Source organism: Brienomyrus brachyistius, chromosome 8 (assembly GCF_023856365.1).
Source record: "Brienomyrus brachyistius isolate T26 chromosome 8, BBRACH_0.4, whole genome shotgun sequence".
Taxonomy (NCBI): domain Eukaryota; kingdom Metazoa; phylum Chordata; class Actinopteri; order Osteoglossiformes; family Mormyridae; genus Brienomyrus; species Brienomyrus brachyistius.
This window is the reverse complement of record NC_064540.1, coordinates 914942-930496: the sequence shown is the minus strand read 5'-3', so window position 1 is coordinate 930496 and position 15555 is coordinate 914942. Positions and strand designations below refer to the sequence as shown.

The following is a 15555-nucleotide window of genomic DNA, read 5'->3' as shown; positions in this document are numbered from 1 at the left end:
CGACACCGTAATGTGCTTAGTACTCAGCTGTGTATATACATTTCATATCTCTACACATATATATGAAAAGAGAGGTGCAGTTACTCTGTAGGAAGCACCGTTACCTCACATCCCATTTTTGTGGTTTGATTTCAGCCTGAGCTCTGTGTGCGTGTTCTCCCATGTTCTCCTGTGTTCTCCCGTGTTCTCCTGTGTTCTCTCGTGTTCTCCTGTGTTCTCTCGTGTTCTCCCGTGTTCCTCCAGCCTCCTGCTACAGTCCAAGTCCGGAACAGATGTGTCCCGGAATTGCTGATAATGATTGTCTGTATGTGATTTCTGCTCTTGAACGGGCTAGTGTCCCGTCCAGGATTTCCACTGCCTGCTGTCCTGTGCAGGTTCCGCACGGTGGGGTTACGTTCCGATGAACCCATAAGTGGAAAATATCGTAAATCAAATTTGAATAAATATATAACTACTGTCACCGACAGTACAGTAAATAATTACTGTAGCTAACTCAATAACTGAAAAGTAAATAAATTAATTCAAGTTCGTTAAACACAGGGGAAAAATCACTGTATGGTATGGTGTTGTATGAATGAATGAATGGCTACATTAATAAAACACTTTACAAGACACTCTATATATATCTATATATCTATATAAAACCAACGGGGAGCCACTTCAACCACCACCACTGTGTAGCCCCCCACCTGGATGAGACCACGGCAGCAGTTCTGAGCCAGCACGCTCACCAAACAGTAGCTAAGGTGGTGAAGGTGCATGAGAGAATTCGCCAATGAACCGGTTGAAGTGGATTTTTACAGCACAGTGTTCCCATCACTGCACTGGGGCATTGGGATCCACACTGACCACTGGATGGGCTAACCAGTGGGCAATACCAACACCTTTTCCAGCACTGTATGAGATGTCTATGCTTGCCATCCAGACAGGAACCGTGGCTGCGTGGATGTTGCCATTGCCTGGCGTTAGTAGAAACGGCACGTCGCACGTGCTGGTAATATCGTAGCTGACTACTTAATGTGAATCGCTAATGAGCATCGCAAAGTCACAACATCGTTGATTCATCGTAAAGCAAGGAGCGTCTGTACTTCCTGGAAGAGGCTCATTCAGACCCTGCACTGGATAAGTGGTTATGTCAAATGGACGGATATATAATTGGGTGCATATGTTCCCCTTTTCCACCTCATTGCCTGTGTTCTTTAATATGCTTTCCTTTAATTCATACTCTCCTCCCGCCTCTGTCCGCTGAATGATCCGGTGACGTGTGGATTGGAAGCGGAACCCTTCCATCTTGAAATGCACTTTGCTTTCTTTCTCTCGGTGCGGCGGCGGGGCAATCGACGGCCGTACAAGGACATCCGGCTCCCTCTGTGGCTCCTTCTCTTCTCTGCTAAGGGCCCCCGTTTGTTCCTGTAATCTCCCTTGGGGTTACCGTTCTGTGTGACCCCAGCAATCGCGGCAGATGATCTGCTGAGTGCATCAGGGCAAGTTTCTTTTCCCTGGTTGGAAAGGCCTCATTTATTCCGAAGGCATATTTGCAGTTTTTCTTTACTATAATATTTCAGCGTTTTACCGAAGCCTTGGTCTCGGGATGGAGAGGAGCTGTAGAATGTTAAACATCTCCTTGGCAAAATCAAGAAATCTCAGAAGGGTCTGCTAGTACACAAACAGTAAAAGGGGCCTTTGGAAACCTAGTTAGGGATCCTGAAAGATTCCCTGACTCCGGTTTACTCTGAAAATTGGGTTAGACAACTAGTAAGTGTCCTGGTTTGTTTTGAGTATCTGGACTATTTTCCATGGAAACTACAAAGTAAAAGAAATGATAATAAAAAAGAAAACAAGCCCCGGAAAGAAAAAAGCACATAAACATTGGCTTGATTCTGTTCCCTGGCTAAAAATTATGTTTGTCACTGTTAATCTTATATTTTGAAAGTGCTGGCTGAAAGCCATATTGATCAAAAACTCCCAAGACCAAAAATGATCGATCGCCACGCAGGAAATCTATTTTGTATTTTCTTCTGATTTATTTCTTTGCTTCTCTTTTGTTTTCGTGTTTGTGCGCCACCCATCTGACATCCTCCTTCATCGTGACACGCACACCCTTTCAGGGGGGGATCGAACATCTCTGCGCGGAGTCTTACGCACTGATAGAGCATCAAAGCGATTCCCGTACTTCGTAAAAAAGAAACATAAAAACCCATTATGGGGAAAAGGGGCCATAAACGATTCGCAGCACGGACCAGCACACACACTCGGGCACAGACCGAAAGGACCAGCTTTCCAGCGTCCTTCTCCGTAAGACCAGGCCTCGCTTCCTCTTCTGCTTCCTGAGCTCTTTCTCTTTTTTTTTTAAATACGAGTTTTACACCCCTCCCCCCCCCCCCCCCCAAAGATTATTCAAATTCATTTGACAAGTGTTAGCAGCTCTTTCTTGGTCGGTGTTAAATCAGGTTGAAATCCTCAGTCACCCTGTCGCACGTCTGTTCACTTCCAAGCCATTTGCGTACCAAGGGCTGCGGAGCCATTAAAATAGGTCGGGCCCCGGGTTCGGTCCCCTTCCTCCCGAGCTTAACGCAATTTAAGCAGGTCGCCCAAATTTGACATAACCTTCAAAAATCAGGCGATGTGGCATGAGACTGCCAACGCCCCCCTCCCCCCACTTTATTCAAGTTGCTTTTAGATTTAATTGTATTTTAAGCAGTGACTTCCTCCGCCTGGTTGGTTATCTACGGTCAGCACAGGATCTAACGGGGGAGCTGAATGGCTTCAATCGCCGTGAAAACATCCTGTGCTCCAGGCCTGTCGGGCGCTGAGCTGTCAATTTGCTTTATTTGAATTCTGTAATAGCACTGCACTGTGTAACATCAGCACTAAAATGTTGTGATTCCCTCCAACTCATGAGTGATTTATTTACCCAAACGCCCACCCCTAGTGCAATTCTACTAGATGTGCATTTCTATGTCAAACATACATCTAGAAATGCACATTTAGTAGAATATACGTATATATAGACACACACACACAGGATTGCAGTAATATCTTTGTGGGGACTCTGTATTCATTTCTATAGAGAAAACTCTAATCGCAACATGACAACCTTAAGCCCTGCCCAACCCTAACCTTAACCATAAGTAACCAAACAAAATGCGAGACTTCTGGCAATTTTGATTGCATTCACAGATCTTTGTGGGGTCCCCACAATGTATAAAAAACAGGTTATATTACATTCTGGGGGACATTTGGTCCCCATAATGTAATATAGACCTAATCCACACACGTACATAATCTATTATGGATTATTACCTTGCTTATCAAACTCAGGGACATGGAGCCCATTCCAGTGCACGAGGCTTGTGCCATCCGTGTTTGAATGCCATGCAATCACAGTGTCCACACACAGTTAATGACACAAACTCACTTCAGCTGCATGTCTCTGAGGTGTAAGACTCAAGCTGCACATCACAGGAAAAATAAGAAAACAGCAGACATACAGAGCTGGAAACAGGAATCACAGCCACAAACCTGAAGCCACAATCCGTCACCAAAATCATACTCATTATATAAGATGTAATACTTATATCAAACGATTCCTATTTCATATGTCCATAAAAGCCATCAGGAAAAACAAAACTGATTTTAATACTGTTACCGTGAGTAATTAGAATGTAATTACCACCTACGCTGTTCATTTAAACAAAGCACATGCTATGTTTTAAACTTTTATCCGAACTGAACTCTGTCAGTTGCCAGGTCACTTTGAAATTGCACAGGAACGAAGCATCTTTCTCTCTTTTGTTTACCTGCCTATTTGTGCTCCTAACAGCTCTTTTTTAATCTGATTCATTTCTTAATATAACCTGGCAGTAAACTTTGCGAGGCGCCGTACGCCTCAGCGGGCTAAGCCTCTGTTCCTGCGCTTGGAAGGTCGCCAGCTTGGGCCTGGCTTCAGCAGAATAGTCACATGTCTGCGGGCCCTTGAGCGAGGCCCTTGAATGTCAGATCCGTGGCTGCACTTTGCTACTAAGCTTGCTCTCATCTATAAACTATCAGTCACAGGGATCAATAAAGTATTATGATTATTAAGTAGCCCCTGTACAATTAACTTCCTACTCTCATATCAAGTCACGAGTTAAAAGGTCATTTTCAGTTGAACCAACAGTGAAACTGTTTACCTTCTAAAGTCCATTTATGACCTTGAACAGATGTTGTTAAGTGCAATAAAGAGATCTGGCTGTTATTTAAGAATTTGTTCTTATACTTTATAATTAGTCTTGTGCATTTATAATCCCCAAAGTGCTGTGTTGTTGAGGTTAAGATGGAATGTGTGTGTTTCTTTTTTAATGGAGACAGTCAAGGATCGTTCCTGGGTAAATGGGTCAGCCGGGTTTCCCTGGAAGTGAAGTTATTCTCACCAGTGGTATTTACAGTGTGGTGTTGCTTATTCTCTGCACAAAATCCACTCCCACGCAGATCACCTACAAGGCCCTCAGCTCCCTGGACCCCAACGCAGAACTGTCCACGCAGCGTGGCCGCGTCTTCAAGCTCCGTAACGAGACGCACCACCTCTTTGTGGGACTCTACCCCGGCACCACCTACTTCTTCACCATTAAGGCCAGCACCAACAAAGGGTTCGGGCCACCGGTGACCAGTCGCATCGCCACCAAGATTGCAGGTTGGGACCCCCCACCCACTTTCCAGCCATGCACTTTACAGATTTAAAAAAATTCAATTCAGTTCAACTTGACATTATTGTACACGGAAGGATGCATATAACAAGATGTGTCTTGTGACTCATAGAGCTGATGCATCAAATTTAAAGTAGAATAACAGAATAGTACAGAGTAGTACAATGACAGAATCATAAATAATAAGATAATAGGTCTAAATATAATAGCTTTTTACATAAAACAAAAAAAATGTATATATTGAAGAATCAAAGTGCAAATGTGCAGTATCTTAGCAACGTAATGGATATGTAGATAACATATAAACACATAAAAGCTGGAAAATTGTCTCTGCAACTCTTTTTTCATAAATGGCTAATTTTTTTCCTTTCCAGTTCTTTGTTAAATGCTAAGTCACGCTGGGGGGGGCGGGGGGGTCATATGGATTTTGCATGTTCTCACATGTGCATAACAATAACACAATGCTTTTAGCTGTTATCTGACGAATTGGATCGGTCAGAATTGGAGATGAGGAGCAGGGTCATGCACAGCGGGGGTAATGGGGGGGGGGGAACAACAGGCCTGAACACTTGGCCCCTTTTGACCAAACAACTGAAAATGTCTCCCTTTTGAAGTTCTGACTCCCTCTTTTCAATCCCGACGATCATTGAATTCTGTTTTGCTTTAGTCCTCCAATCCCGCCCACCGACATTACTTGCCAAGGGGGGGCTCTCCAGCACCCCCCACCCCTGCCCCACGAAAAGTCCCTGGTGTAAAGAAAGGAGAGCTTTGACAGAACTGAAATGTAAACATGCAGTGGTTTCCTGTGGTCAGCAAGGCTGCCTCTGTTTGGGAAGCTTTCCGGTTATCCGCGTTTTTAACCTCCATTCCGCAGGCGCCACACCTCTGTCACCAGCCCGGCTCGTCCCTTTTCCACTTTTGTCATTCGGTTCAGGCACAGGTCAGCCGGACCTTACTTGTTTTCAGAGTTCCAGCTCACTGTTTATGACAATCTGCTTGGCCCTGGGGAATGAATGAGGGACTATGTCTTGTTCACCTGCAGTAAATAAATAAGGATACATCGCAATAGTCATTTTTATTATGAGGGGAAATTCATAAACCTCATCTTTTCCACTTGTTAATATGTCCTTTGAATCTCTTAGGTCGTAAAAATGCCTATTGAAACAGAGAAGACGCACATTTCACATGCTTACTGTAATATACTAGGAGATATCTCCCTAATACTGCGACAATGACAATGTCTGAAGACACAAACCCTAACCCACCTCACCAGTTATTCATCATCTGCGTGGCGCAGTGGTTCTCAACCCAGTCCTCATGGACCCTCCCAGCTCCCAGTACCAAACAATCAAAAACACCAAATACCTGGTCCAGCTGAGTTCGGGCCTGGGACCCTCTGGGGGTTCCTGAGAACTGGATTGATAAACATGTGGATAGCGTGTTATATTTTTAATCTAAATTAGCTTATCTTAAGTTGGGAAGAGTTTACTTAGCTCTGTCTGTGCAGTTTGTAGTGAGGATATTTAGACCAAGTACCTTGCTTTTATTTTCAAACAGCATGGGGATTGAGCCTGCAATTTGAAGACATCTAACCACAACTAGAGTTGCCATACTGTCAAAAAAATAAATCATGTATATCATGAGGAAACAAGAAAACTCCTTATTGAATAGTTAAAAAGATCAGCCTTTGTTTATTGACACCGCTGTCAGTGCCCGGTCTGTGGTCACCTGTGCTCTAGGTGTCCCATATGCCATGCACGCTCCAGCAGCTTACAGCACATTCATGACATATTTTGTTTTTGTGGCATTAACCTACGCATGCACGTTATTCTTTGACCTTTATTTAACTTAAGTGTGGCTCCAGTGGCTGCTAACGCTGTGCACTACAGTCCATCGCCTCAGTACAGCATCTCCATATCAGTTTCGCAGAGAGAGAAGCGTTTGTTTCCTAAATATTGGGGTATATTGTTTACCCAGTCCTGATTCACTACCATGTGGGTGCCTGCAGCCATGCGGAAGACACTCACTTTATTATGTCAAGAACTCTGAGCACTGACGTTTCCCTGTTTTGAATAAACAATACCTGACAGTACCTTTTGTACATTTACTCGCGTTTTAACCACGAGATTTGTGCATACCGTGTCTGTTTATTATACTTGAGATGATAGGCTGCTGTATTTTACTTTGCAATGCTGAGAAAATGGTGGCATATACATAGATATGTGGGTAAACAACAAAGTAAATTTCAGGTCGTGCCATTCGCAATGCAGCTCTAATCATCTGCCAAGCTCCATTGATGCTGCTGCTGAAGCCGTATTTTTAAAAAGGCGTAATTTTCCCACTTCGTGTAAAATATTGCTGTGATTTTGTTTTTCTTTCAACTGTGGGGGAATCCACTGCAGGAGAAGTGGAACAATTAACCTCACCTTCTCATCTCTCTTCTGTGTTGCTCAACAAAACTAAACAGATCTGATGCTTTTATCAGTTTAGGGAGAGCTTTGTGTGCTTGTTGCAGTCCATGGTTTAAGCATGCTGCTTTGCATGACATATCTATTTTACAATAATAATTAATTTCACACAAGTTAAAAAAGTTACATTAAAAATTTTCAGTCACTATATGGTTTTTTAAACAGCATGAAAGATTTCTTTAATATGAGGTAGTAAACATCTTTTTCAAGTGTTAAAATGAAATCGCTGCCTAGAGCGTCAACAGAGGTTCCTTTTAATCCTGGAATGATACGCGATTTACAAGTCTTCTCTTGTGCGATTTTATTTTATCAGCATTGTTCATAACACATTAATGGATAAGGATCATCTGCATTTTCTGCAAAGATAATACGGCTGCAGCGGCACGTGCACGACCGCGCCACGCGCTTGCCTCAGCGGCGGACGTGGTAACGTGCCGGACGGTCGTTTTCATAACTGTCCATAAAGTGGACTTTTTGTGTACGTTTTTTCCATTCGAAATTCATTTTTTTCTTCACACTACCCATTGTCGGAGCTGGGCAATAAAAGTGGACATTTTTAGTTCTTGTGGCTTGAATTCAGTGACATAGCATAATAAACCAGTGTTTCAATTGTGGGAGAGGTGTTGGGGGCCCCTGGGACGCAGTCCATCCAAGATGGAGAGCGATGGTAATACAGTACTTTTAGACGTAGGGGGCAACGGTAAAAGTTGTCGACAATCTATAGCCACTGTAACGGCTGTTACCTGTCGTTGCGACAGCGCCCTCGATGCCGGAGTACGAGACCGACACGCCCCTGAACGAGACCGACACCACCATCACGGTGCTGCTGAAACCGGCGCAGTCCCGAGGAGCCCCAGTCAGGTACCGCGCCTCCCGCTTCTCACATACCCTCCTTGTGTGTAAAGCCACCTGGTCAACAAGCTCAGAATAAGTTTTTTATGGATTTGTCACTTTCGACTACTGTATGTAACCTGTAATTCAGATCCCTGACGCTTGATAGATTTATTAAATGTATTCCGTGCGTCAACCCAGTGCGGGTCTGCTTCCCCTCCGACACCAATCAGAAGGACAAAGGGAGAGCCTCTTCACTTAAATAAAATATTATAGCCCTTCCTCCAGGCAGTAGAGTTGCGAGTTAAAAAAAACGCTTCCGCAAGGTCCACTGCCTCTGCTAAATGAAAAAAGAGAATTACTGTCAGTCCAGTGGATATTTTGAAGCATTAAATGCAGTCATTCAGATAAGAGCAATTTGTATGCAAAGACATTAAGGGGATCAAACTCCATTTAGATTGTAGCTGCTGGAGTAACACGGTCTCTTTTGAATTATCCCTGCATTTAGTTCTCCTTTTGAAAGAAAAGCCTTGAAAAAGAAGGGGGAAAAGAGACATGATATGCAAATGTTTTGTCGGTTTGAAACTATTGATTTGTGATGGAAAGGACCAACCTTTATGTTCAAAGAACAACTGCACAGAAGCGTTTGTTTAGTGTGTATTTGCTAAATCAGGCGATTTTGTCCGGAGGATTAAGTTGGATTTGTTGCATTCACCGTATACAGCATAATAGAGTTTTTAACTGATTGTTTTAACTATCGTGTCAAAAAAGTTAACTGGTGTTTGTCTTTCAAAACCACCCCATTTCCAGTATATACATGGTTATAATTATTCTAATCGTTTTATGTGTTTTCCCATCAATACTGCATGGCGGTGTAAAGCAGCAAACTTAACATAATGTTGTTATGTTGCGTGGGTGACTTGTGTAAAGTGTGTTTTCTTTTATTTTGCATTAGTGAATTAAGTTTTTGTTCATGAATTACCCAGTCATGGGATAATAACATTTTCTATGAAAATTTGTTGTACTATAATTTCTATTAGAAATATGGGAATTGGAATTACTGCCCCAATAAAAATAATTGGAGAGTCAGATTAAATATTGATAACAGTTCATCTCTTTTTGCTGGCAATAGAAACTTAAATTACATAGCAGGTGTGTAACCATTTTTAGTTTCAGCTGCTCCTAAATTACTACCTGGTGTGGTAGCCATTCACAGCTGATGAGCTTCTCTAGAAATAACACATGTTCTATATGAATTGCAGTGTTTTTGAAAGTTAGACTCCCTCCCCCATCACCGTATATCCCTACTCTGAAGAGACTATCACATTAGTCTCTTCAGAGTATCACGCTTTGCAGGTTTCAGAAGTTTTTGTAAATGCCAAGTACAACATAATGACACCCAATCGGTTTTGTGTTGAAGTATATGCTGCGTGTGTGTCTGCACTCGTGTAATATGTATGAATTCACATATTCAGCACACACACATTTTCGGAACCAAGCGATCGTGGCTTTGCACCGTCCTGTGTAATTTTACAAGATAGATGTAATTATTCTGTGTTGAACATGACATAATGGAGAAGAAGAATCTCTTATGAATCTTTTACCTTTAATCTTGCCCCCAGCATTTAGTATAAATCCTTGAAAAATTATGTCAACTTAAAGACATTTCTGAATTTGGCAATATGGTAATTCTGCTAAAAGCTTTAGCATCCTTGTTTCTTGACTACTGAGGGTTTTGAAAAAATTATTCATAATTATCAAAATATTCTCTTCATGTTTTGCAGCCATGATTACTCGCCTCAGGTGCATACACGTTTCTGCTCACATGTATGGTGTACCTTGAAAGACATTAGTTTGTGACGTCGTGTCCTCTCTGAGGAAGCATGGCCTTTTGGTTATTTTAATTACATCTCATAAAAGATGCGAAATTAGAGGAATGGGTAATTTGCCATAGTCCTTCAGAGAAACGTGAATTTTCCTAATTATATATAATAGCCAAGTGTATTCTTGACATAGATTTACAATAATTACTACTGCTCTAATATGTAAGTTCAAAAAGTGTCCTTATTCATTCATGAAGCTCTACCCACAAAGATGCAGTCATCTCATTTCATGGAGAACCATCCACTCTCTACTCTTAAAGGTATCAAAGACAGAATGAGAGATAATCCCACTGCTGCTAATCAGGACTGGATTTCCCTCTGCTGGCACAGGACTGAAATGTCCCATTAACTGTTAATATCAAGGTCTACTCACAGTCTCACCAGAGTTTCATCCCTTCAGGAACAGGCTCGGAGAATCAGCCTCCATAGTTCAAAGATCATATCTCAGTACCTGCAACTTCCATACAGGAGGCATGTTGAAGGATTAGTGCATTAAAATCCTGGTTAACAAAAGGAGTTAAAGGATACTTTTCCACTGAACGAGGTGCCATACTTTTGGTACAGTAGTTTCGGTACCTTGACTTCTGGTTGAGTACCTGTGCCAAAACTTCCAGTACTTTGGAGCTGGACTTGCAAATGTGTTCATCGTTGATTAGTTTATTCAAATAGCCTGTCTCTGAAACACAATACAACTGCTGTCTTAAGAAAAGTTACAAACTCAGAAAACAATAATAAAGTAAAAGAAAAAGTAATATTAATATAAAATAATAATAATGTATGTGTGAGCAAAGGAAGGTATCCAAACATTAATTGCTATCTGATCGGAAGAACCAGAAGAAGATCTGACAAGAAATAAAAAGAGTTCAAAATCATGAACTCAGCATGTTTTTGGACTGTGGGGGGAAACCGGAGTACCCGGAGGAAACCCCAGAACGACATGGGGAGAACATGCAAACTCCACACACATGTGACCCAGGTGGAGACTCGAACCCGGGTCCAAGAGGTGTGAGGCACCAGTGCTAACCACTGTACCACCATGCCGCCCCCTGTTTTAGTAATAATAATACATTTGACTTATACAGGGCTTTACAAACCCAAAAAACATGAGGTCAAAGTTCACATTGTCTCCATATTCCATATTCTGCAGAGAGCTGCCGCCTCATTCCCTTGCAGTTGTGGGGTCTCCACTGATCTGTGCCCCCCATTCCTGTTTGCAGTGCCTATCAGCTAGTGGTGAAAGAAGAGCGGAAGCAGAAGTCCCGGCGCGCAGCTGAGGTGCTCGAGTGCTTCTCTGTCCCCGTCAGCTTCAGGAATGCCTCTGTGCTGGACTCGCCGCACTACTTTGCCGCCGAGTTGCTGCCCGTCAACCTGTCTTTCGTGCAGCCCTTCACGGTGGGCGATAACAAGACATACAACGGGTACTGGAATGCCCCGCTGTCGCCCACCAAGAGCTACAGCATTTACTTTCAGGCTCTGAGCAAAGCCAATGGGGTGAGTTTGCTGTATTGTCTTACATAAGCTTTGACCTTGATTACTGTGACATCATGAACCAGTATTATAGTGAATTATCCAGGAAGGGAAAAATTCAAAAACGAGTTGCGGGGTACTCTATTTCTGTCTTGTGAAGAAAACATTCATTCATTCATTCATTCATTCATTCATTCATTCATTCATTCATTCATTCTTTCAAATAAATAAACAAATATTTGTTTATATATTTGTTCCTTTGTTCATTCATTCATTCATTCATTTAACCCATAGGCTTCACAGTGAGCAAACAGCTCCTAATGGCAGGTTTACATTTACATTTTTCACCTAAATTTACACATTCCTGCATGATATAACTGTTTTGCATGCCCTAAAGAGGGGAACAGTACATTGATGTTTGAACAGTAATTCTGTCCCTTTTCATTGGATATATTCCTTTTAGAGCTTCGCCGTTTGTATAAATGTATAATTTCAGTGGGAAGGAACCAGCCATTGTTATATGGATGGAACATCATCTTCGTTTCATAAATCATTTGACTGATTTTGTGCTTTTCTTTATTAATGTTGCTCTGCAGTGCCTAAATGAAATCCCGATTTTATTATTTCCTTGAGATATGTTGTGAATGCATAGGGTGTCATTGGTAGACTGGAGGCTCTGCCTTTGTAGTCCTTAATGTGTCAAGATGACCAGTGGAATTCGCGTCATTTTTTCGTTTGGAGCTCCCAACGGGTTTCGATGCACATTTCTGTTAATAATTCAATTTATTATGAGTTTAGCATATACTGACGAACGACTCACGGAAATTTCCAGAAACAAAGATCCAAAATGATACTGAGTTAATTTTGTTCAGTAGCAGATGATGAAAAGGGCTGAAAGGAAATATCATTGGCAGCTTTTTTTTATGTAATCCACTCTTCTACAGAAGATGGATTTGTTTCTGCTCTGATTGCACTAGGCACTTGTCTACCAATCAGCAAGTCTAATTATTTTAAACGATAAAGCAGTATTTTGAAATTAACATTTGCATTTCTTTGGCAGGCATTTATTTATTTATTTTGGTTGGTGGGTTGGTTGGTTGGTTGTCGGTCACTTCTAAGTGCACAAATGGCCTTAATGTATTTCAAATAAGGAAAAACAAATCCAAAATAAGTGACATGGTGAAGGTCTCTACTGCAGTTGGCAATTTTCGGTTTAACTAGCTTGTTTTCACTTACGTGGTAAATAAATACCCCACAGATCTGGGAAGAGAGGCAGGCTGAGAGTATGTCTGCTCCCCGCGGAGGCAAAAGGACCTCTCTGCATGTACAGGAAAAGCACTTTCTTAACCAGAGTAGTACCTTCCCCCCCCCGTTCCGGCTTTTTTGTGGATGACTTGCTCACTGGAGTCATCTTTTGGTTCTCTAAGTTGTTTTAAATACCCCATTGGATTTCCAAAGGGTCTGTTCCAGGAGACTGTATATTAACTAGGGGTGAGAGAAAAAATCGATGCATCGATGCATCTTTTTTCTTTCTCTAACGATTCAAAATCGATTCTCAAAGATTCAGAATCGATTCTGTGTTCTACCAAATTGCGACTGCGCGCCGGAAAAATAAACATTACAACGCTCGCCTCTTACATATGCTGCTCATCATTTGAACAATGGACAAACTACATCCTGCACCATCAAATTTAAAATCGACTGTGTGGCAACATTTTGGATTTTGTGAAGACAAAGAGAAAGGAGTCGTTGATAAAAGCCATACTGTGTGCAAAGTCTGTTGCGCCAAATTTAAGTATTTCGGGAACACTACTAATATGAAGAAGCATATAACACGGTTCCACTCAGAGCTGCAGGAACGGACTTCGGTCCCGATCGCGCCCAGCGCCGGTTTCACTCAAAGGACCCTTGAGCAAGTAGCAAAGCTTCCATCCAATTCTGAAAAAGCAAAACGAATTACACGGTCAGTGGCGGGTTTCATTGCCAAAGATTTGGCCTTACTCTGTAATGGAGAACGAAGGATTTCGCTCAATGTTACAGGTGCTTGAGCCAAGAAATAGTGTACCGTCACGACGTTATTTCAGTGACACTGCAATACCCGCACTCTACAGGGAGACTAAAGCTCAAATTTTAGAATCAATACGTAATATGGACAGGATTGCAATAACATGCGATGCATGGACATGAATTTCAACAGACTCGTATGTCACCATTATGGCTCACTACATCACGGATGAGTTTAAGCTCGCGGCTGAAGATAATTCTAAAGGTTCTAAACAAAAATAAATAAAAGACATTCCTTCCTTTGTTAAAAGGTTCTAAACAAACTGAAAACAACACATTTGTTGATTTGTTGTTACAATTGTTCTTAGTAATTGTTCATCCTGATATAATTTTGTTAAAATAAAATCAATAAAAGTCTTTATTTCACTTTGTCATTTTAAAAATTGAAATACTGTCAAACAGAGATTCTAACTATGAACAAAAAACATATAATTTAAATTTTAAATTAAGCATATTTGCAAAAAAATGTATATGAAGAATCGTTTTGGAATCGGATCGTGGATCCCAGAATCGTAATTGGATCGGATCGCGAAGTACCTAAAGATTCCCACCCCTAATATTAACCTATGGATACATAATCACCAGCATGGACATAGGAGAAGAGATGAGGGAGGAGAGGGGACAAAAGAAGTGGAGGGTGGCTGAGAAAGGGGAGCTGGAGCAGGAAACCCGGACAGGAGGAAGGAGAGAGGGACAGTGGTAATGTCAATGAGCAGTGTCACCGAAGAGAGGAATAACGAGGAGGCCGAGTGTCTTTGGCTGGCCGGATGATGCAATCTGCCACTTTAGATGCTCCCTGTAAAAAACTTGAATGATCGTTTTAGACACATGGGTGTAAGTCGTCTCCCGAGTACCTCTGTGCAAAAGTCAGTCAGTGTCATCTTCAGGGCTTTGCTCGGTAATATCGATAACTTTGATCTGCCACTTCAGGTGTGCAGAGCACAGTCTCTCCAGCCATGCCGCTCTCATTGGCTGGGCGATTGAGCATTCCGAACATCTGCTTGGGGAGCAGGTATACCTCAGAACCTGGGAAATTGAGAAATCTAGGGGCGTTAATCTTTCGTTACATCCACTGCACAAATTATGAAAACCTCGCCGATGATGATGAAAGGGTAAAATAGAAATTTATAAGCTAGAATTAGAAATTCATAAGATACTGTAACCTCTGTTTTTTGAATGTTTTGTATCTGGATTTAGTGTAAAAGATGTGATTGTTAGATTTTAATGTTTATAGGAAAGAGGTCAAACTGTCTCTTTTACTCCAATATTAGCATCTCATGACTTTTGGGATTGTCTAATGCTTTTTATGTATACTGTATACTGTCTTTTTCCATGGTCGTCTTTGATGATGCTGAGTTTACTTTCAAACCTGTTCTTTTTCTGCTGGCCTTTGAATGTTGCTTCTTGGCAAAATTTTTCTCCCGGGTCTCTTTTCCTGTGTGATTTCTGACTCTGTGACTAAAATCGTCGTCGCACCTGTTGCCTCAAGTGAGATTTCCGTATCATCTCAGTGTGTTTCATGCAGATGTTCTTAAAGCTTTTTTAAAATTCAGATCCGGCAAGAACCATATTTTAGGCTAAGCTGTGACATTAACTATTTAATAGGCATTTTTACCATTTCTAAACATTTTTAATAATTTATACTCTTACAGAACCTGTTTTAAACTTTGTGTATGTTGCGAAAATGATAGCTTTTCTTTAAATAATGAGGTGACTACTTACATCAGGGGTGGCCAGTCTTATCCGCAAAGGGCCGGTGTGTATGCAGGTTGTTGGGATAACCTGTAGGTCAGCTGTTCGCACCCAGGTGTGCGGACTCCTCAGCCAATCAGTCCTCTAATTAGTAATCTAATTAGGGAGTCGCAGTGAAAACCTGCATACACAGCGGCCCTTTCTGGGAAAGATTGGCCACCCCTGACTTACATAAATAGCTGAAATTATATTTTATTCTCTGGTATACCTTCAAGTAACATGTCTGGAATACTGTTTGACTTTATACAGCTCTGGAAAAAAATTAAGAGACAACTCTATATTTTTAAAAACTGCATTCCTAGTTTAATCCTATAGTTCTGCTGGCAGAAGGTGACACTGTGAGGCAGGCTGCTTCCATGCTTAAAGTTACTAAGACAGCAGGACACAAAGTACACAAGAACAAGG

The 15555-nt window shown here is 41.6% G+C and overlaps 1 protein-coding gene across 12 annotated transcripts in view; it reads left to right on the top strand.

The window, feature by feature from the left end:
* The window catches only part of ptprt (protein tyrosine phosphatase receptor type T), a 210948-nt gene that overhangs the window by 114795 nt on the left and 80598 nt on the right, over positions 1-15555 (top strand). For all 12 annotated transcript variants that reach the window (XM_049023370.1, XM_049023373.1, XM_049023371.1 and 9 more), the window contains exons 10-12: positions 4471-4672; positions 7912-8014; positions 11085-11358. In XM_049023370.1, the coding sequence (XP_048879327.1) occupies positions 4471-4672; positions 7912-8014; positions 11085-11358 (579 nt within the window). The remainder of the gene's footprint in view (positions 1-4470; positions 4673-7911; positions 8015-11084; positions 11359-15555) is intronic.